Source organism: Aedes albopictus, chromosome 3 (genome assembly GCF_035046485.1).
Source record: "Aedes albopictus strain Foshan chromosome 3, AalbF5, whole genome shotgun sequence".
Taxonomy (NCBI): Eukaryota; Metazoa; Arthropoda; class Insecta; order Diptera; family Culicidae; genus Aedes; species Aedes albopictus.
The window spans coordinates 309,985,848-310,010,022 of NC_085138.1; the positions used below are offsets into that span (position 1 = coordinate 309,985,848).

Genomic DNA, 24,175 nt, shown 5'->3' on the forward strand with positions numbered 1-24,175 from the left:
AATTCTTAAAGACAATTTTGCACAACATCTTTTTGGAATTCCTTTAGATTGCCAAATTTCCATTAACAATTTCTCCAAAAACTCATTTAGAAAGTTTATCATGGAATGCTTTGGAAATTGTTGCATGAATTCCTTTGGAAAATACTTCAAGGAGTGAATTTAACCCTCGAGCAGTCGTGTTTCCGGTCACCCTCATTGATACCACGCTCGAGCTGTGTACCACTCTCAGAATTTTCCACGAAATAAAAAAAATCCAAGAATGATTTAAGTTAATCTTGCATGAATTTTCCAACAAATGCATCCATGGTATTTTCCAGATATTTTTCAGGTGCTTTTAGAAATATCTTGATTCTTATTCTTCCAAAAAACTACAAAGCATCCCTCAAGAAATCTTCCAAAAAAATCTCCAAGATTTCTTTTAGAAAGGCTTTATTCTGATTTTTTTTTCAGCAATTCCTTTATGATTGCTTTAGAAATTCCTCTGGAGATTTTTCCAGAAATTTGTTCAAACATTACCTCACAGAGCCTTCCATTAATTCTCCCCAAAACAAATTCATGTATTCTTTTACATATTTATCCAATGTTTCATGGAGAAATTCTTTCATTGATAACCTCTCAAAATTTAGAGGATCCTCTAGCGGTTCTTCCAGATGTTCTTCCAGACACACTTTGAGAGATTCCCTTAGGAAATTCTTTAGATATTCCTTTAAGAAATGTTTGCTTCAGAATTTGCTTCAAAGATACCTTAAGAAAGTCCTAAGAAATCCCTCAAAAATTCATTCAGAATGTTTTCAGGGATTCGTACAGGCGTTCTTCCAAGGATTCTGAAGAAGATTACCCCAGTTCTGTAATTTTTCCAAAAAATCCTGCAGAAATTCATACAGATTTCTGTATGGATTTCTGCAGGATTTTTTGGAAAAAAAAATACAGAAAACACCACAGGAAATTGGCTGGGTATTCCTCTAAATAATTTGTTAGAAAGTCGTTTAGAAATTTCATTGAGTTCCTTCTGAAATAGAAAAAAAATTGCTCATGTATTTTGTTTAGGAATTTATCGGGGATTCCTTCAAAAATATCCCAAAAAAAGTTCTGTTCAGTAATCCACTGCGGGTTTCCCAAGGGGATTCTTCAGATATTTGTTCATAAATTTCTCCAAAAAATTTCCTGGAGGTCTCAGAAGTGGCCCAGTAGCATTATAAGGAATCTCTGGTCCGCTTCCAGGGGTCTCTGGGGCGTTCAGGGGATCTGAAGGGGTTTCCAGAAGTCCCAGGAAGACTCAAGGCTCCTAGAGAGTTTCAAGGGGGTACTAGGGGTTCACATGAGGGTTCCACGCGATCTTAGAGGGTCTCAAGGATATCTCAGTAGATATCAGGGACTCCCGGGGGTCTCAAGGCCCTCCAGGGGCATTTTAAGGAGCCTCATGGGCGCTTCAAAGGGTCCCAGAGAGTCGCTTGGGCGTTCCGGGGGTCTCAAGGACTTTTCAGTATGTGGCAGATAGTTTCAGGGGCCTCAGAGAGTTAGAGAGGTGTTTCAGGGATCTCAAGAGCATTTAAGAGTGTCTAAGAAGCATCTAAGGGGTTCCTAGGGGTTCTTATGACTTTATGGGGTCTCAGGGGCATTTCTGGTAATCCTTAAGAGGTTCAGGGGATATCTAGAAGTCTCAGGCACACAAGCATACCAAGAATTTCTTAAGATTTCAAGCCTTTTGGCACTTTTTGAAGATAATTTTTACGATGATTAGAAAAATTACAATAAATCTGAGAAACTAGTACTGTTTTTGAAACTCCATACATTTTGTATGGAATGAAAAATTTGTTGTAACTTTAAACCTCATTCACTCGAAAATATGTTTTTCTCACTTACATCCCTTTGCTTGTACCCCTTCAAATATGGCAAAAAATCACAAGGTTTTTATGAATTCCCTAAATATTGTCTATGTACATGCATGAGCGTTTCAGGAAGTATAAGAAGCGTTTCAAGGGATCTCAGGAGGTCTCAGGGGCATTTGAGATGGTCGCAGGGGGTTTCAGGGAGTTTCAAGGGGTCGCGTTCAAAAGAATTTAATGAGCGTTTCTGGAGGTCCCAGCAGCGTGTTCAGGAGGCTCAGAAGCATATCTGGAGGTCTTAGGAATGTTCCAAGGGGTACACTAAACGGTAAATATAATCATGCTTCATAGCCATCTCTGCTTGGGAGTTTTTCAAAGGGTCCTAGGTTGTCTTATAAGGGCTTTTTAGGTAATCCCAGGGGATTTCAGGGCGTACCTGGAGCTCTTAGGAGCGTTTCAGGGTGTCTCTTGGCGCTTAATATTATTGAATCGTTTCTAAAATTCCCACAATCACTTTGAAATACTCCCGAATGCTTTTGAGCTCCTGATACCCCTTAGGAAAAACCTTTGAAACCCTTGATACGCCCCTCAAGCCTCCACAAATCCATTGGAACGCCCTTGAAAACCACGTCACCATTTAGAATTGTCCCAGAAACTCTTTCGAACGCCTTTAAAAGGGTTCAGAGACCCACTTGAAGCGTCCCTGAAATTCTATCGAATGCCCCTAAACCCTCTCAAAACGTCAATAAAATTTTACTGAAACTCGTAGAAATTCTTTGAAATGTCTCTAAAATGCCTTGAAAAGCCCCTGAAACCCCTTGTAACGCCCTTTGAACATTGCTGAGACCTCCTGAATCGCCCTTAAAACCCCTTGAAACGTCTCGGAACTCTACGCAATACTATTGAAACGCTAACGAAACTTGTCAAAACGCTCTTAAAAGGCTACCAAAATACCTTCACCTGAAACGCCCTTGAAATCCTTGGAGCCTCTTTTATTGGGCTTTCTGGGGCTTTTTTTGTCAATAGGGTAGTGTACGTATTTTGGCCCGAGGCAGGTATTTTAGCCCACCTTGGGAGTTTCATTACTTTTATCAATAATCCCTACTAAATTTGGCAAATCATTATTGAATGTTCCAATAATAGTTTGAAAAGATTATGGAGAGATTATATGATAAATGTAATAAAATTTCCAAGGTGGGCCAAAATACGTCCACTACCCTAATACTTTGTTCTGAATACGTGTGTTATCTGTATCGATATCTCGTGCTCGATTCGAGTAACACAAATGTTCTAGCAAAATTGAAAAAGCATTTTATTTCCGAATATAGTCATATACGAGTTTAATAAACATTTATAGAGCATGTGTGTTACTCGGGGAGCTGCTTGAACTATTTTATCTCTTTATACTTATTTACTTGTTACTTTATTAAAGAAAAAACATTATTTCTAGGCATTGCCAAACTCAAAACATAGATCAACTCACTTACTTCACATTCAACAGATTTTTATCAACGACTAACAGACAAATAAAATGTCATACAATCGAAAGGAACAAATCTAAGCATAAAAGCTCCTGTAACTCCACCTAGTAGAACCAATAAATATTCAATAGAAGAATCAAACATTTCAACTCGAATTGTAGGTAACAAACACGTGTATAACATAAGTCAAGAAAAAAAAAATCGAAAATAGATCATCTGCTTTGACAGACTTCGATCAGGCAGATTCTAGCAACAAAGAACAACTGTACAGTAGATGTTCGATAGGTGCAACATGTTTCCGTTACAGTCACCGACTGTTGTCCAATAACTACACTAGGTGGCAGACGTCAAGGAGTTGTCACTTGCTGCAGAGGGCATGTAAAGTGCTTTCAAAAAGCGCCGTGCCATCTGTTTTGGCTTCAAAATTATTCCTGTTTAATGAACAAAATGGTGAGAACAGGATGCACCAACTTCGAGCAACTTCAATCTATCTCGTTGAACAGGATTGGTGAACTTGGTACACTTTCAGTTAGAAATCGTTGCGCTTATAGCGTTTGCACCGATCGAACATTTACTTATAGGGTTGAATACTGTCAGCAGTTGTTAGTTCCATATCCATCGTCGTTCATCAGCACATACAATCCTCAATGTCTCACTCACGCAAACCTCACATCTTCTCCACTCACGCATGCATGAATAGAATACTCACTCACCAGCGAATATATTTAGATGGATGTTTATAGGTATCAGATATTCCCAAATAACAAATCAGCTCTGACTTTTTTACAGTTGGAAAATCGCATACCACACCGATAGGAATTTCCGTTGGATGGATGGTATGCTAGAGGGTTACCACCAATCAACCGTATAGTAGAATCAGTCCAGAGCACTATGATAAACGGTGAAGCATTTTTACCCTTCGCTCTCGTGTCATTTTGATAAGAACACTAGCAAACGATCGACCGTTCGTTCGCACACTCCCAGACACACTCCTAACCTAAACGGAATTGGAATTACAGAGCAAATCAGGGCGGATGAACCCAAAAGTGAACACATGTAGGGGAAGAACAAGCTGGAAGCTTAAAAGTGAACGCGAACGGAATAAGCCTAACAAGCCAGCTCAGCCGGTATCCTAAACAAAAGAGAAAAAAATTAAACAAAAGTGAATTGAGATTATCATTATAGTATTTGTGAACGAATATTTTTTCCTTTCGTACGAGAGATTTTTCCTATGAATATAAATAAATGTGGTAAACAAGTCGAACCGTACAGTGCAGTGGGGGAAAGTACTGTACAAGCAACGGCAGCAGCCCGTGAGGACGAAACAAAGGAAAGCATTAAGGATTTTTTTGTGAAAATTGAGAGCATAGCAAAAGTGTACACAGAGTTAGAAAAAGAATAAAAATATGATACAATGTGGAAAATGTTTATTTTATAAAAGTATTATACGGGTATGCCAAAATATTATGATTATTATTGATTATTATGAAAAGTAAAAAAAAACTAGGTTCAAATGATCTATATATAAACAATTAAAAGTATATAATGAAAGTGAAAAGATTAATAAATGTATGTTTAATAAAAAGAGTATTCGTTTTATTCAACACATCCATTCTTCATTGATAATTAGCTTTCCTTTTGTTCCTCCTCTTGTGTATCACATTTTGTGTTTTCCTGTACGCCTTCTTCTTTTTCCACTTTGATCACATCTTCTTCATTCGATTCAACCTCTTTGACATCTTTTTTCTTAGCATCGCCCTCTTCTGGTTCGTCTTCTTCTCTGATGGCATTGATGTCACCGTTTTCATCGTTATCTGTCTTATCAATTATGGTAGTCTTCTGCACGCGACTCGCTAGGAACTACAAGATATTCAAATATAAGTACAACTAAGGTTAAATAAAAGAGCATCAATCGCACCTGCTGACGTCGGACCTCCGCCGTGGCCAACTTTCCTTCCAAATCTTCGATGCTGGGCGGAGTGGTTGAATGCTCTTCTAAACGTTTCAGCCTCAGCGGTGGATGTTTTTTGATGAGGCTGTCCGGATTCTCGTCATCCAGAGGGATCTCGAACGCTTCGGAGGGGGCTGGGTGTGGTAAGTAAAAAACGATAATATATGATCAAGGCGTTTTAGTTAGTATTGACGTAACACAACAATTTTTATCGCTCACATTTTTGCCGAATATTTTGAATCTGTGTAATAATCAAATTCGACATACTTGAAAGGACTTCCAACACACTGAAAACAATGCGTTGTCGCCTAGGCTTTACATATACAATAGATGCGTTGTGTTGATGGACATCTATTTAATTCATCCAAAAGAAGTGCGGCTTGTGGAAAAGACTACCTCAAAATTTTAAGCTGAACTTGAATTCAGGTTAGTCACTACATCTTCGATTCTTCTTGTAATGTAGTTGGTAACGCGTCTGTCTAGTCAGTAAGGCATTGTCCATTTGAAATCCGGACGCAGATAATCACTTATATCTTAGAGGTGGGTTAACGAACAGAAAAGGTAATACTCTGAAAACTTCAACTTAGTGTTCTTCGGAGCACTTTTATAGTTAGTAATTGAAGGGTTTTCTTTGTCTGCCATTGCATGAATTTGTATATAGTGCGGTAAGTACAATGATACACTATACCCAGGGGTTCGAGAAAATTTTCCCGATCGGAACGGGAATCGAACCCGCCGTTTCCGGATTGGCGATCCATAGCCTTAACCACTAGGCCAACTGGAGACCCTTTTTTGATAACACGATGATCGATTCGTAAGAACATAGCCTCAAACCATATTTTAGACACGCCAAAGCTTAATAAAAGTTTTCCTGCATATTTGTTTAGCGTTTAGCTTTTAACAACAGCAACATAAGTTGGTGCACAACATGATGCTTTATAGCTTCTCCAAATTTGTGTGAAACAAACCCGAACACAGGTTGTAAGTGAAAATAATTCGAATGTTATTCAACATTATGCTGAACTAATTCGTCATAATGGTGCCTGTTAAATGAGTGATTGTTAGTTGGGTGGTACACACCAGGGATGGTCACTAAGGATGGCCGAAGATGCGACTATTGGAGCGTTAAACGAACTCCTAGAAGGATTTTCTGAAGGATTTGATGCAACAATTTCCGAAGCAATCTATGGAAAACTTTCAACATGATTTCTTGGAGAAATTTATTATGGAAATCTAAAGGAATCCCAAGAAGATTTTGCGCAAAATAATATCTGGCTGAATTTTTTACAGACTCTCTAGAGATTTGGGGTTTATAAAGCAATTTCTTGAAATATTTCTGTAGCAGCACAAAGAGAAGTTGTTGACTAAATCACTGGAGAAATTTTCCAAATTAATCTCAGAAAATTTTTGAAAAATAATCCCTATAAAAATTTCTAATACAATCTCTGGAAAGTTCTTTGATATAAATTCAAAATTTCAACAGAATTCCCTGGGAGAAGGTCTGAAGTAAACTCTGAAGATTTTTTTGAAAGTATTCTACGAAGATTTAAATCTGTGAAGGCATTTTTAGGTTTTTTTTAAAATTGATTTTTGTGAACCTCCGGGAGAATTTCTAAACGAATCTCCGAAGGTTTTTGGAGAAGTGTCTGAAAAAATTTCTATAGGAATCTCTGGCTAAATTTCCACAAAATTCAAGAAGAATTTTTTTGTAACAATTCTTGTTTGATTTTCTGAGATTCTATGTGAAATGTCTGGCATGATTCCTTGTGGATTTTGAATAAATTGTCGGAGATTTTTTTTAAATACCATAAAGGCATCTTCTTTTGGAGAAATTTCAGGAAGAACTCCTGTAGAAATATCTGAATGTTCGATAAGCTTTGTAAACACTCTTCTGCAGAATTTCTAAAGGAATCTCTGAAGATTTTTCATAACAAGTAAAAAAAGTAAACTTTGTGGATGTATCCCTAGTGGAATTTCTAGAAAAAACGCTGAACAAAATTTCCCACACACTTAATTCAGATTGCCAGGACATCAGCATTTTTCCATTCTTTTGCCGAGATTCGCATAGCTGAGTTATCAGTAAGTATAACAGTTCATTTTTGAAGATTTGTTTTTAGAATCACTGTAAGATATTTATATGAAATTCGCAGATAGATCTCGTTAGGGTGGATATTTTTCTTAAAGGATTTCTCAGAATATCCCTGGCAGAAGTTCGGAAGCAAGCTCTGCATACTTTTTTAATGAATTATAGGACGATTTTTTGAAGAATCTGCTAAGTCATTTTTGATTTTTTTTAATGGGTTCATGATCTCCCCCCGAAAGAATTTCTAAACGAATCTTCGAAGGATTTTCTAAAACAATCCTTGAAGGAACAGCTAAATAAATTTCTACAGGAATTTCTGAAGGAATTCTTGGCCAAAATTGAGAAATTTCTGGAATAATTCCCAGTGGAGTTTTCAAAGGAATCTCTGGAGGATTTTTTTGTAATCCCTGAAGAAAATTCCTGAATGAATCATCGAAAAAAATTTTAATAACCCATGAAGGCATCTTCCATTGGCAAAAAAAAAATCGGAAGAACAACATAGCTCTGGTCCTCACAAGTTCCTACCTCATGCTTCCACGGGTCAAGCGATAACAAAGACCGCCAGCTAAGAGTTGTGTGCTTATTGTTAGCTTGTAGTGCAGCCTGGGCACTGTTGTCCTTCTGACTTCAGCTAGATTGAGGAGGTACGATTCGAGCGTTTGTTCACCAAGCTGGCATCCAGCGGCTGAGTAAGAAACGCTGCACCACGCCCAGCTAGATCCAAGGTGGTAGTCCCATTAGCGTGGTCGTCCCAGTGTTGGTTGGGACGTTAAACAGAACGGCACGATGGCCCTCCGGTGAGACAGGAGTGTTGGCGTAGGCCCAATAAGCCACCCATAAAAATCCCCATTGCAAATAACATAGGAGAAAATACGACTCGATACAATCGGCAAAGACCCACGCGACGAAATAAGGACTACGATTGGAAACTTGGAACATGGAATTGAAAGTCACTAGGTTTCGCAGGATGTGACAGGATAATTTACGACGAACTACATCCCCGCAACCGCAACTTCGAAATCGTGGCGTTTCAGGAACTTTGTTGGACTGGACAGAAAGTGTGGAAAAGCGGGCATCGGGCAGCTATCTTCTGCCTAAGTTGTGGCACCATCAACAAGAACAGGAGTCATAGTGTTGGGCAAGACGCGACAACGTGTGATCGGGTGGCATCCGATCATCGTAAGGATGTGCAGTGCATGTTGAGAGTAAAGGGCCGTTTATTCAACTACAGCATCATCAACGTGCGCTGTCCAGTGTCCACACGAAGGGAGAGCTGATGACGATAAAAAAGCGTTCTACGCGCAGTTAAAGCAAACATATGATGGTTGCTCGCTACGTGAAAATTGTTGTCGGCGACATGAACGCGCAGGTAGGAAGGGATGAAATGTACAGACCGGTAATCGGGCGAAACAGTCTGCACGCCGTATCGAATGATAACTGCCAACGATGCGAAAACTTTGCAGCCTCCCGTGGTATGGTTGTCCGAAGCACCTTTTTCTTCCACAAAGCCACCTGGAGATCACCCGACCAACAAACAGAAAATCAAATCGACCACGTTCTAATCGACGGTAAATTCTTCTCGGATATAACCAATGTCCGCACATACCGCAGTGCGAATATAGATTCGGATCACTACTTAGCCGCTGTAAGCATGCGCTCAAAACTTTCGAGGGTTATTACCACGTGTCGAAGTCGAACGCCGCGGCTCAACATAGAGCAGCTGCGTAACGTAAAAGTGGCTCAAGACTACGCGCAGCAGCTAGCAGTGGCCCTACCAACGGAAGAGCAGCTTGGCGCAGCTAAACTTGAAGATGGCTGGAGGGACATCAGATCCGCCATAGGTAGTACCTCGGCTTCAGCACTAGGCTTTGCGATTCCGAATCACAGAAACGACTGGTACGACGGCGAATGTGAACAGTTGAAAAACGAGAAGAATGCAGCATGGGCGAGAATGCTGCAACACCGTACGAGAGCGAATGAGGCACGTTATAGACAAGCACGGAACAAGCAGAACTCAGTCTTCCGGATGAAGATCGAGATCGCGAAGCGATGGAAGAGCTGTACCACGCTAAGGACACACGAAAGTTCTATGAGAAGCTGAACCGCTCGCGCAGATAGGCTTCGTGCCACAAGCCGACATGTGCCGAGATAATTACGGGAATATTCTCACGAGCGAGCGTGAGGTGGTCGACAGGTGGCGGCAGCATTACGATGAGCACCTCAATGGCGACGTTGCAAGTACCAAAGGTGGCGTGGTAACAGATTTAGGAGTATGTGCGCATTATGACAGATCCTAGCCCCAACCTCCAAGAGATTGAGGTAACCGGTTGAAAACAACAAAGCCGCTGGAGCAGATCAACTACTAAGCGAGTTACTAAAATACGCTGGAGAAGGTATCGTGCGTCTACAACAAGGGCGACAATTTGGATAGCGGGAAGTATCGCGCGATCACACTACCGAGCGCTGCGTACAAGATACTCTCTCAAATCTTATGCCGCCGTCTATCATCGATTACAAGACAGTTCTTAGGGCAATACCAGGCTGGATTCATGGGAGGATGCGCTACAACAAACCAAATGTTCGCCATTCGCCAGGTGTTGCAGAAATGCCGCGAATACAAAGTGCCCACACATCACTTGTTCATCGATTTTAAATTGGCGTATGATACAATCAACTGTTCAACATTGCTTTAGAAGGAATAATAAGGAGAGCACGTAAATTTGAGACGATGGCGGAAACGTACATCCGACTAAAGAGTGAAGCCAGACGAATCGGATTAGTTATTACATGTCGAAGACAAAGTACAGCATCATCTCCTTTAGCCGTATCCGGTATTCCAACAACTGTCCATATTCGATCGAGACAAGCTGTTGCGGAACAACACTCTTTGCTTCAATTGCTTTAGTTGTGGACATTGAGCGACAAAAAGTCCTTACCGATTCGTTTGTCGAAGGTGCAGTAGTAAACATCATACGATGGTTTGTTTTCGACCGCTTCTAGTGGATGGTGACAACGAAACACCTTCCGAGTGAACTACATCGTTGAGAAGCAGCACTTTTCATCAAGAATTCTGCATGATACGTCTGGCCTGATATCATCCAATACCAGACGAGAAAATAGGTTGTTCTGAAATTTACACCTTTTTGACTAATTTTTAGTCACAATTTAGGTTTAAATTTGGAAAAACAACTGCGTTTCGACTATTTTTTCAATGAATGGCCACTCATTCGCGGTAGATAGATCATAGTAGAATACAAATCTGATCTTGTATATCGTAACAAAATGTGTCAAACGGAATCAATTTAGTAAACTTGGACAGAGATCTCCATACACCGATAAACGCCTGAATATATGCAATGCACTAGTAATTTTATGTACACACTTAGAACTTCTGAATCACAAATTGGACTCAATTTTACGGGAATCATGTAAGTGCTGGTTGGTTGCGTTATATGTCAACAAATCTGTTTCACCAGAAACGTAGAATCAGTATCACGTTCATCAGCCACCTTCTGACTCAGTGAAATAGCCGAGAGATAAGAGTCGTGGCTCACGATCAGCAGATCTGGTGTTCGAATCCATGCATGACAATATTTTACTTTTCTATGTTTTGTCCGTCAAATTGGTTCTAGCGATTGCTAGACGCTAAAAAATCTGTTTTATTTGGGGGTGTTTTGAAAGACATAAATTTACATGTTATTTATTTATTTAATAAATTTACATGTTATAACCTCTAAATTTGTGTTTTTGAAGATGCTCGTATATGTCAGGTTCAGGACACTTAAAATTACATGATATTTTCTAGGTGTGTAGCTAAAACTGTTGTGTTCAAAATTTGTTTATAAATTCAAAAACAACTCAAATAGAGAGCTCACTATGCTTAGCAGGTAATCATATGTTGATGCACCGTAAAGAATATATTTTCACATAGATATTACAAATGAGTGTAATCAGTTTTGTACCTTTTGATTGCGCCCTATATTACTGATCCTTTGACAGACATGCAATATAGGGCGGAATTAAAAGGTACAAAACTGATTACACTCTTTCGTAGATGGTATTCTGCTTAGAGGGTTCGAAAAGTCGGTACAAAATAATTTTGAAATGAACTTCTTTTAAAACTTCCACGTTTCAACGTGCACTTTAATTCTTTCGTTGCTTGATGCATCATTCAAGGTTGAACCACGAGCCTGCTGCACTTTACGGCGGACCCAGCATCCCGAAGGTGGCCAAAGCCGGAAGGATAAGGTGCATAGTCCATCCCTTTGTATGTCGTTACAACAATACTTTAGCTCTAAATCAATATTGAATTCGGTAGACACGTTCATTTATATACTGTTTAGGATTGTTTTAAGTATAAATGCTTCAACTTTAATTTTGACAATAATATAGAGTAATTAAAATTGGCCCAATTTCACCCCTTCTGGGGCTGTCCATAAACCACGTGGTCATTTTTTTGGGACTTTTCAACACCCCCCCCCCCCCCGTGGTTATTAGTCCATACAAAATTTTTATTTGTCCATACAAATTGGTCATTGGCCGAACCCCCCCCCCCCCTCATGACCACGTGGTTTATGGACAGCCCCTCTAGGATCTAGGGGGTGACATTGGGCCAAACACTAAAAGTTAATCCAAATAGTTCAATGTGAGGAAATATCGCTTGCAAATCAAAACTACTGAATATATAGCTGCTTGCGCATAACCTATCAGTGCCTAGTCACTTTAAAATAACACCACAGATAAACAAACGTGAAAGTTTGACCACATTCATTGTAAACGATCATTGATTCATTACAATCCATTACAATCCCCTGGATATAACTCCAACTAGAATTCTCATAAAACAAAAGAAATATTTCATGTGTCTTACATTTTTGCCTTTCCCGTACACTAAGTGTACTGGAAAGGCTATATGTTCACTCCAAAAATGACTTTTCGATAGAAGGCTCGGAGGGACGTGACACATATACCAATCGACTCAGTGTGTGTGTGTATGTGTGAGTGTGTACAAAAAAACTCACATCACTTTTTGGCAGTAAACCTCAACCGGTTTTAATGACCGACGGATCATTCGACGCGGAATCTGGTCCCATTGTTTCCTATTGAAAATGGTTCGGATCGGTCCAGCCGTTCCGGAGTTATGGCCATTTAGGTGTTCCGGACCGGTACCCCAGGAAGGGACCAGATATGAAAGCGCTACAAACCCATCCATGCGACACATAAAACTACGGCATTTCCGATAATTTGATAAACGATAAGCAGAAAAATAGTCACGGCCATATCTGAACCGGTAGTGTCCCGGAATCGGTTCCGGGTGTCCAGCCGGAAGTGGCCAAACATGAAAGTGGACTAAACACATGCATGCGACATATCAAACTGCGGCTTTCTCGATAACCTGATGAACAGTAAGCAGGAAAACGTTCTCAGACCATATTGGAACCGATAGAGTTTCGGAACCGGTTGCAGATGTCCCGCCGGAGGTGGCCAAGTATAAAAGTTAATCAAACCCCTGCATGCGACATATCAAATAGTGGATTTTTTGATATCCTGATGAACAGTAAGCAGAAAAATATTCTCAGACCATGCCTGAACCGGTTGTGTTTCGGAACCGGTTCCGGGTGTCCGCCGGAAGTGGCCAAATATAAAATTGAACCAAAACTATGCATGCACATATCAAACCGCGGCTTTTTAGATAATCTGATTACTGTTGCAGGAAAGCATTCTTAAACCATATCGGAACCGATAGTGTTCCGGAACCGGTTCCAGATCCCAACTAACAATCACTCATTTAACAGGCACCATTATGACGAATTAGTTCAGCATAATGTTGAATAACATTTGAATTATGTTCACGTATAACCTATGTTCGGGTTTTGTTCACACAAATTTGGAGAAGTTATAAAGCATCATGTTGTGCACCAACTTAATTTTTTGTTGTTCAAAGCGTTTTACAAATGTACAGGAAAGTTGTTATTAAGCTTTGGCAAAAATGACTGGAAATAAATAAAATGCAAAAATGTTGAACTCTTCACGAGAGTAATTATTTGCTCTCATGTTGAGAACACCTATTATGAAATAAGAATTACATATGAAATTACCTAAATCCGGATTAGAACTCGAGACCTGTCGATTGCCAGCCGCATTCCTTCCTATCTGCGCCATCCTAGAGATGGTGAGATGCAGCACCCAAAGCAAAACATAATCTTCCCATGACTCAACAATGATCACTTCTGAACTTGTGTTCAGCAGTGGTGAATTAGCACAGCACGTGGTAATCAACTGAACAACGCCTTATACTTCAACAGCTGTTCAACTCAAAACACGTGTTTTCCATTCTGATTTCGCTGTCAGTATTTTCATCTCACGGTGAGAAAACTTGTATCGAATGCGACCAAAAAGTGTTGGTCCTTATTGAAGATATTGTTTCCAGACGAACTAATTGCGGTATGAATAAGTTTTCATTTTTATTATTAAATATCGTTTTTTAAAAATGTATGGCAATGTGTGGTGCGGTATGGTCTTGGACATGGTGCATTCACAGCATCTGTTCAGGTAATCTACTCATGCTCAGTCGAAGATCCGTTAATCATTTTTTTATTTATGCTTTTGTCATGGAATCTTGATATTATGTTCAATAAATAGTGCATGAGGATGTTTAGGGATACTAGAAATGTGTCGATTTCTGAATGCTGTTTGGTTATCTAGGTAACTGTGGTAACAATATTCAGTAAACATGACAGCACTGGAATATCAAATGCATCGATCCAAGCGTCTCGCACAATCGAACTACTGCGGAAGATGAAAAAATATAATAATCAAGGTACAAGATATCTTGTTACAGACTAATAATTATAAATAAATGCCTCATTTTTACGTTGATTTCGTTAATTCCATTATGTTTTATTTTATGTGATTCGTTTAAAATTTTGGTTTTTTAATAACTTGGTTGTCTAAACAGTTTTAGCCATGATTTATCCCATAATCCGAACAAAGTTCCGAGTCAAACTATGACGGGCTGAAGGCGTTTATTTGACAAGTGAAAAGCACATTGTTCAGGAGCATATGCTTATCGATACATCAGCTTAATAAGATGCAGACAAATGTTTTGTTAAACTATTTTGTTAAGGAATCAATTCTTGTCGAATAAATTTCTTGTTAAACTTTTGAAAAGTGTTTTAATTTATCATTGTTGATACCGATGAGGAAAGTCGAACATTGACTATTTTCTCAATTGAAAATTCATTTAAACAGTAATGTGAAGAGCAAAATTTTAGTTCAGCTATCATTACCATTATTAAGCTACAATTCAGCTAGTTTGCTTGTTTGTGACTTGCAATTCTAGACCAACATGTGAAAAGGGCGGATATCCAAAATGTTAGAATCGAGAAAAACGCTTGCAAAGTTTCACAATCTAAAACTAATTCCTATTTAACACTTTGTGCGTGTGTACTCAATCTTTTTCGTTGTTTTAGAAGAAAACACTATCCGCTTGGTGATTTTATGTCAAAAAGTACAAACAAGCGTTTTTCCTTGAAGAAAATGAATGAAATGAAAACTACGCCCAAATAAAAACTCATTGGTCATTACGCCCGACATGCTACGCCGCTTGGTCGCCAGCACTGGAATTACGCCTGGTCGATATTACCTAGAATCGATCGCTTTTGTTGTTACGCCCGAAGAAATTTTGTAACGAAGTTACTGGAATGCAATAGATTTTGAACCTAATCCACTGCAATAAATTGATTTTGAAGCTTTCTTAACTAAAAGTAACTAATTGAAGTTTATCTGACATTGGACCATGGAGGAGGAAGGAAATTGTCTCTTGACGTTGCCTACGATGAGTGGTAAAACAAACAATGAGTAAAATGCAATGGAAATCAGATTTCGATTGAAATCTATATTCTAGCACAACAACTCTTTACAGTTTATCTAGTATCGTACAGCAAATGAGGGAGTTGGCCCTGCCATTGTACATAATGCGCGTTGAAAAAAAAAATAGCTACAGTACCGATGGGGAAGCGCAGGCAGCATATTACGTTCCCAACAAGCCCGTGCACAACGGATGGGTTTTATGGGTTAAACTCCTCCCATTGCCGATACTCTATACACAAGGCCTCCTTCACCCTTTGGGGCTGTTCATAAACCACGTAGACCAAATTTTGGCCATCTCAGACACCCCCACACCCCCCCCCCCTCCCCCCTCGTAGACTTTTGTCCATACACAAATTTTGAAATTTGTATGGAGCGTAGACTTTGGTCAGACCCCCCCTCCCCCCAAAAAGTCTACGTGGTTTATGAACGGCCCCTTTGCTAAAATTGGGTAAAACCCCTCCTTTGTCGCCTTTTCTGTGCACGGGCCTGGTTCCCAATATCACCTTTTGCTGAATCTACCTGCTGTGACCTATGCCGGTCAATAGATTTGAGACCATTCGCTAACATTTTTATCACTGAAGCTTTACCAGCTGCATATCATCCAAATCTGGGTCCTTTGGAGAAAATATATCCTGAATAGACATTGAAGCCATATTATCGCCACTTATTGCAGTCAGTCAGCGACTTTATTGAATTTTGCGATGAAAAACGCACGATTTGATCTTGGGCGTAAGAACCATCTGTGCGCAACAAGAGCAATAAGTGCGCGGCGGATTTCCACTCAGACATTTTGATGGGCGCCGAAGCACGACGTAATGACGAAGGCTTTTCAATATCGGTGTAAGTAGTTAGGGGCGACTTTAATCAAAAGTGGGAGTAAAAGTTTTGTGTAAATTTGATTAATATGAATGGCGAGATGCTGTTCTCGACTGTTTATTCAACAGTGTTAACAATTTTGTGCATTTTTGTGCTTTTTTTCAAAGGCGCAAGATCATTGGCGGAACAACCAAATGAAGTGATCAAAATCAGATGTGGAAATCCGCCTTTATTAAAATTATTGTTTTCCAGAAGTGGAAACTCATTTTTGAGCTAACGTCAGGAAAAATCATATGTTTATAAGTTGTTTCATCAAATTATGCTGAAAAGTTATTTGTTTACATTTTGGCTCTTCCGCCCTTTTCAAATGTTGGTCTAGAATTGTTAGTTGGGATGTCCCGTCGGTGGTGGCCAAGTATAAAAATTAACTAAACCCATACATGCGACATATCAAATAGTGGCTTTTTTGTTATTTTCATGAACAGTAAGCAGGAAAATATTCTCAGAACGTATCTGAACCGGTAGTGACCGGAACCGGTTCTGGGTGTCCCGCCGGACATGGCCAAATATAAAAGTGAACCACACCCATGCATGCAACACATCAAATCACGGATTTTTAGGTATCTCGATTTGTCAAAAAATAAAAAGTTTCCGGCCATATTTGGGACAACCGATAGTGTTCCGCAACCGATTACGGGTGCGCCATAATTTTTTAGGTAACCTGATAAACGGCTAACATGAAAAAAAAAATCATAGACCATACTTTGGAATAGCAATAGTGTGCCGAAACCGGTTCCAGGTACCCCGACGAAAGTGGTCAAATGTAGAACGGAACCACAAAGAATACACGCAGCATATTTAATAACAGCTTCTTCGATAACGCGAAGAACGGTCAGCAAGAAAATAGTCTCAGGTCCCATTTAAGACTAACGGTAGTGTTCCGGAACCAGTTTCGAGTGTCTTGCAGGAACCGACGAAATGCATGCATGCATAACATCAATTCGCGACTTTTTAGGGAAACTGATTAGAGCGATTCCAAGCAACAGCATCAAAATTAAGGAAATTTTTTAATTCATGATTTTCTATTGAACTGAAACTTTGCACAGTTTTTCAGTTCCATCTAAATCGCCATTTTTCGATATCAAATTTTTATTTTGAATCACGACTAACTTTTCAAAAGGGTATATGTGAAAATGGTTCAAAAATATTCAAAAATCTGCACAGCCGAAATGGTTCGTTCGATTGCTATGAATTTTTCAGCAAAGTTAGATAATTAAATGGTGATTTCTAAGAAAATATACACTGTGAAAAAAAATCTTTTTTAATGCGAAAAAATATATTTTTTGCCACAAAAACTCAAATAACTCAAAACCCTATCTTTTTACCAACGTAATTTTTTTTAGGGAAGACGGTCCATTGTATTAGCAATTTACCATAAAAATTTGGTGATGGTAAACTAATAAACAAAAAAGTTATATCATTTCAAACATTTCACAATTTTCACATTTGGTAAATATTTTTTTCTGTGTAAATTATTTCGGTCAGAAATCGCAGTTTGATGCTGATTTTATTGTTCAGCAAAGTTAGATAGCTAAATGGTGATTCCTAAGTAAATATTCACTGTGAAAAAAAAAAATTTTTTTAACATGAAAAAATATCATTTTTGTCACAAAAACTCAAATATCTCAAAACCCTATCTTTTTACCAACGTAATTTTTTAGGGAAAACGGTCCATTGTATTAGCAATCTACCATAAAAAATTGGTGATGATAAACTAATAAACAAAAAAGTTATGACAATTCAAACATTTCACAATTTTCACATTTAGTAATATTTTTTTTAGTGTAAATTATTTCGGCCGGAAATCACAGTTTGTTGCTAATTTTATTGTTAATGGCCTTGCGTGAGTAAAACAAGCTGTTTTTATTATGTATTACGTATATTATATGTACAGTAATGTTCCGATTTTATCACGCCCTCCGCGCATTAGTCGTTCATTCATTAATTTGCTGTTACATTTGAGGATAAGTGTTTTCCCTCTTCTTCAAGATGAATGTGGAAAGCGTGTTTTGCAACGTTAAAAATATTGAACTGGGTATAGATGTTGAAGAATATTTCAAAGCATTTTTGGAAAGGGGCGTGATTAAATTGTTTAAACAGATGTCGCTGATGGTACGGTGGCATGACTCTCTGCACTTAGCACTTCTGGCAATTTCTCATTTGTTGTCGTTTTCTAACTTCCTGCGCCCTGCTTTACCGATGATATACAGATTGCTCGTTTGTCGAAGTTTAAATGGCAGGACGTGCAAATGCGTGAATTTGTATTCAATATGGACATTTGGGCATAACAAGTCCCTTTCAGTTTATCTATGGTGCTTTCGGTGAGATTTCGTAACTCTTTTGAACATTTGTTTTTCATCAAACGGTCTACAAGAGAGCGTTGAGTTGAGGACCTTTGAGAAAGCGACTGTTCATGTTGTTCGTTAGATTATAATAAACAAAATCATTTATTAGTTTTAACTGACTAGTTTGGTGTTGTTTGCTTGGCTGAAGAAAATAGTATTTTTTTTGCTTTTTCGTGAGCATTGTCATGGTATGTATACAGACAAACAAACGTAACACTGACGAAATTTTCATTGGCCACGCCTTTAACGATAATTATGAATCTTGGTTGTGGCTTTCATAACCAGATGAGCGCCCATCGTGTTTCTTTGCGTTTGACGTTTCACACTAAAGCCTGTTTCCGCAATAATCGGGACACAGAAGTACGGCAGTAGCTCTATAATAAATCGGTAAAATTGGCCGAAAACTTAACTGAGAACTCCTCGGTGTATGTTTATTATTTGTGCCAAATTTCATAAAAATCGATGCATTAGTTTTAACTGTGGGAGAAAAACAAACAGACGTGGTTTTAAGCATTTTGTACAATCATGACCAATTTTCATTCGCATACTAGATGGTTATTTTACGCTACAGTTCAAAGTTCTGTGGGGATAATTATGATATTTCGTTAGCAATTATGGAACTTATAGAGACACTTTCTTGCAAAATTTCATCAACATTAATCAATTAGTTTGAAAGCTACTGGTGTTGATAAAGGTGAGTGTTAGTGAAAATTTTTCGTGTTTCTCATGTGCCATGTTTGCCTATTCATATCTTTCGAATTTCTCTGCCAATTTTCATGAAATTTTCACAGAAGGTAGTAGATTATGTGTACATTATGCCTGCACAATTGGATTATTATTGGTATCGTACTTTCAATAGTACAATCGAAACAATAAAGATTGCTGGCCAATTGCTGTCTGAGGGGCTAAAATCACGTTCAGTCCCAAAACATGTTTCGGCTATAAAATTGTACATAGTGCATCGATTTGTTTGAAATTTTGCCTATGCAAGAAATATAAATTGAGAGGTTTGTGTTCAAAATTGTTGCCATTTACTTTGCCGAATTCAAAAGTAACAGCGCTGAAATTCAAAACTAGGGGCTGTACAAAATTCAATGGCACGCATTCTACTGTTTCATTGCTACAACAAAAAGTACTGCTCCGATTCACATGAAACTTTACAGGTGAAATTAACACGTCTTAAGATGCTTTTAGGCCAAATTTGAGCAATTTTAATGTATCTTTTGCAGAGCTACAGCCATATTTCTGTGTCCCGGTTATTGCGGATACAGGCTTTAGCGCCTTCTGATGACGATATTGCACAACGCAGTGTTTCGTGAAACATTTCCACCAGGTGGTGGTAGTGTGAACTGGGCGATGGATTTTCACGAAAATTGTTCTAGGCGTTTCATCTGTTTGTCTGTGGTATGTACCTCTCATGCATTTGTTGTTGTTGAAGTTACTCGCATTCTTCCGATCATAAAGTCTGTTCCCTAAGAGGTTATTTTTAAAAATAAGTTTAATTCCATTTTTCTTATAATCAACAGCTTTTCAACACTAGGGATATTTCACCAGTCACGTACAATAAAAAGTATGACACACTCAATATTTTTGATCACAACACTGGATCGCGTCCAAGTTTTAAATAAATACTATAGTAATTATGAATAATCAAACAAAAATATCATGAAAACAACTTGTTTAATTCAGGCGGTAGCCTTTACAATAAAATCAGCATCAAAATATAATTCTCGAAATAATTTACACAGAAAAAAATATTTTTTTTGTTACTAAATGTAAAAATTGTGAAATGTTTAAAATGTCATAACTTTTTTGTTTATCAGTTTACAATCACCAAAATTTTATGGTAGATAGCTGATATAATGGGCCATTTCCCCTAAAAAATTGACGTTGGTAAAAAGATAGGGTTTTGAGATATTTGAGTTTTTGTGACAAAGATCATATTTTCTTAAAGTAAAAAAATAATTTTTTTACAGTGTATATTTTCTAAGGAATCATCATTCAGTTATCTAACTTTGCTGAAAAATTCATAACAATCGAACAATCCGTTTTTGCTGTACAGCTTTTAGAATATTTTTGAACTATTTTCGCATACACCCTTTTGAAATGTTAGTCGTGAGTGAATATGAAGGTTTAATATCGAAAAATGGCAATTTAGATGAAATTGAAAAACTGTGCAAAGTTTCAGATATTTTTGAAATGGTCGCTCAGGATCGACTGACATGACTCCGTGGAATTCCTCATTAACAACTGGCATGAAACTAGTCTAAGACCACTTCAGGGACAATCGGTAAGTGGTAAAATGTGAACCAAAAATGGTTAGGAAAGTGGTAAAATGTGAAATTGAAACCAAACTCATGCATGTGGTACCATAAAACTACGCTAGTTCGACAATGATTGCTGTCAAAATACCTGGGTAAACTTTTAATTCGATAAACTAACTATATTTAGTTTTTGGTTAGATTGTAGGATTTGTTTTTGAATGCAAATCCTACAGATGGTGGTGTGGTGATACGAATTGATATCTTGTTCCTTTAACGATTGTTGGCTTCCGAAGTTCACTGCGGTTGATCACAAACGGATCAGGTGTCGGAAAGCACCAAATTTGAATTTCCGGAAGTAGCAGCTGCACGAGATGCCACTGCGGGTGTGAGTAACAATACAATAACGGATCATTCGTAATGCTCGTTAGCAATGAAATAGTCTCATCAGACTATATTTGGGAGACCCGGTAGTGCTCTGGAACCTGTTCCGATACCGCATCGAAAATTAAAGCCATCGAAGCTTAAAGCCTGGAACACATAGCGTCCGTTCCGTCGAGGTTTGCGTTTTTTTTTTAAGTTTTCCTTTGGGAAATGTGTCAAACTACTGTCACACACACGCAAACGTATGCATTGTGTGGGACACTTTACTAAATGTACAATGCGATACAATACATCACGGCTTATTTAATAACCTGAGGAACGGTTATCCCTCGAGCAGTCGCGTCTTCGACTACCTGCAGCGACACCGTGCTCACGCTGTGTACCACAAGCGTGCATTTTTCATGGTGCGTGTACTCAATACACGACGCGACCGCTTCCGGGTTAACTATAAAATAGGCTCATAACACATTGGAGACTGCCGGTAAACTTGCAAAACCGGCGTTTGGTACTTCGCCGGAACTACGAAAGTAAATAAAATCAATGGAAGCGATAAATATGTGTTAGAGAACAATTTCTTGACAAATTAAACCCACATACCGTCTACCCCCGTTGGTTTGACCGCATCTAATCTGAACACTTTTTAATTTGACCCCCTCTAATCTGCACATCGTTCAAATTAAAAATGGTTCAAACGTCATTCTGCTAATGGAACGGGGTGAAACGGAACGCAGAATCAAAACAAAACAACAAATAAGGCTGCCAGCAGTGTGTTTTTCCGTCGCCAACAAGGTTGCTAGAAGTTCAAACTAAAAAAGAACCCCGTTGGTTTGCATGAGATGTCGTTCAAACCAACGGGGGTAGACGGTACAAACAGACGCCTCACTATTCTTACTACCTATAGTTATTGTTTTCAACGGTCAATAAAATATAGCCTAAAATGTGCAGAAAAAGCTTTATCGAAGACCGCAAAGTGATCTATGATTATGTAAAAAGTTATATCTTAGCTTGTTAGTATCATCTTGATATAGATCAGCCTCCAGTGTTGGTAAAGGTGCTCAAGCAGTCAACTGAGAAGTCTGCTATTATTCAGCTCTGCTTATACGTTGAACATAATGTCGGACTATGTGCCATCAATAAGTTTTAAGTAAATTCAATGATGGCTTTGATAAAATGCTTGCTTTTCTTTAAAAAAAATATCAGAATTCAGGAACACTTTGACTTACGTCGACGGAAAGATCGTGAGAACATATTCGACGAGAAAGGCACTATCACCACTAGGTGGATTAATTTGGGTTTTTTTCTAAAACAAACGCCGTTTTATGCATAAAATAATGTGAATACTCGCAGTTGTAGGGCTTTCGTACTGTCTGCATTGCTTTTATATGGTCCAAAGTCACCCCCAAAATGAGTTATTTGCACTACAGCTCGAACTAATAAGTTGTTCATGCAAAATAGCATACAAAATCCAAGGAAACTTATATTACTTCTCAAAACAACTACCCAATATATCTAGAATACAGCAGTTCATTACATGTCTGATATTTAGCTGTTTTCTACTGGGCATTTTAAAACAACGATTTTGTACAGTACGCTTAACCATTATATTCACATCACGTTTTCTTAATGGAAAATTAACAAAATGTGACATTTTTCTACAGCGGATGATCAATGCAAGTTATATTTACCATATGGTATCAGCTTTTTGATAATCACTTTAATAAATGTTAGTATTTTGAGCGAAACATCTTTCTTGATTTTTGGCCCAAAGTTACCCTGACTCGCGGTATATTTCAAAGTTTAAGCAGCAAAATAAGAAAACAAAAGTGAGCGAAAGCACGACGATTTACCAACATCGACAATACTAATCTGGTAGATAACCGTCAAAGCCCAACTTCAGCAAACCATCTGAAGTGTGCCAAATCGATGAAAAGTCCTGGTTGAAACGGAATCCTCTAACAAATTTAAAACTATCCTGATACACGCATTTCACCCATTCACTCACGATATGAATTTTTCGTTCCATTCGAAGTTCCATCACCGTCCGAGGACACTGCTGCCACCGCCGAATTGGAAGGGCCACATCCCATCGTTTCGTGTCACCGACGGAAAAGCACACGAGTCAACGAAAAGCAACGTTAGAATAATCCTCAGCCTGATCACAACGTTAGATTTTTTTTCTATTCGAAAAGCTTGTTCGTTGGCTAATCCAACAAACAAATCACATTCATTAGAAGCGGTACTAAACGTGCTACACCAACAACGAACCCAAACAGTTACCGTTGTTTGACATGATTTTGATTTAATGTTCTTTCCTAGGGATTGACTCCAGCCCGCGACTGTTCCGGAACCCAGTCCAAGTCCGTTCGATTCGATCACCCACGCTAGACTGAATCCAGTGGATGGTTTCCGCTAAAGTGAAAGGACTTCCACCTTTCCCTTCAGGAGAGTGGGCGCACGGGGTGGATGAAGGATGTGTGACTATCCGCCGGTGTAATCATGCGCGGCTGTCGCTTTCCGTCAAGTTACAACTAGCCAGACGAAATTATCCTTTGAGGGGTGTGCTTTTTGACGTAGGACTACGTCTCTGTTTTCTATACCCGGTGTCATTTCAAAATTTATGAAACCAAGAGCGTTACGTTTGAGTGAAAGATTTTAAACGCTCACAGTATCTTTCCCACTGAATGAAATGATAAACAAATCCCGTTATCCGAGAGATGAAACTCCCACGTTCAATTTGTAATATTCGGTGAACCTAAAAATCATTGATAAATAGTTGAAAAGTTGTTTTAAAGTTAGACATTGAAATCGCTGAAATCTATAAATATGGGTAGCGGACTATTTTTCTCGTTCAGTCTACCAACGCTCTCTGATTGGTGCGCCTCGTGGGGGCAACTACCTACGATGCAGGAAGGAATGCGATCATGCGAGAGCTGTTCGTCAGTTCCATTTCGACCACCGTCGAGGTGACACCTCGAGCTGGGCAGCGGCGCATCGACTCAGCGACGACACTCGGCTATCGTACTGATAGCACCGGGAATCTCATTCAAAGCAGCAAGCGGCGGGCCAGTTTTCGATGGCGTCCAGCGTTGAGCGCGG

General features: G+C 38.8%; 1 protein-coding gene across 3 annotated transcripts; it reads right to left on the bottom strand.

Annotated features, from left to right (window-relative positions):
• Nucleotides 1–3,252: 3,252 nt before the first annotated feature.
• LOC109407806 (uncharacterized) lies at nt 3,253–23,501 on the bottom strand. Of its 3 annotated transcripts, none has more exons than XM_062842439.1 (4): nt 23,357–23,474; nt 23,082–23,132; nt 5,226–5,392; nt 3,253–5,167 (listed from the first exon to the last, which is right to left on the bottom strand). In XM_062842439.1, the coding sequence occupies exons 1-4, from the start codon at nt 23,367–23,369 to the stop codon at nt 4,934–4,936; spliced, it is 465 nt and encodes a 154-aa protein (XP_062698423.1). In that variant the 5' UTR covers nt 23,370–23,474; the 3' UTR covers nt 3,253–4,933. The 3 variants fall into 3 exon arrangements, with proteins under 3 accessions (XP_062698423.1, XP_062698424.1, XP_062698422.1); XM_062842440.1 differs by having other exon boundaries at nt 23,082–23,129; nt 23,357–23,473; XM_062842438.1 differs by having other exon boundaries at nt 23,082–23,501.
• Between the last annotated feature and the right edge of the window lie 674 nt (nt 23,502–24,175).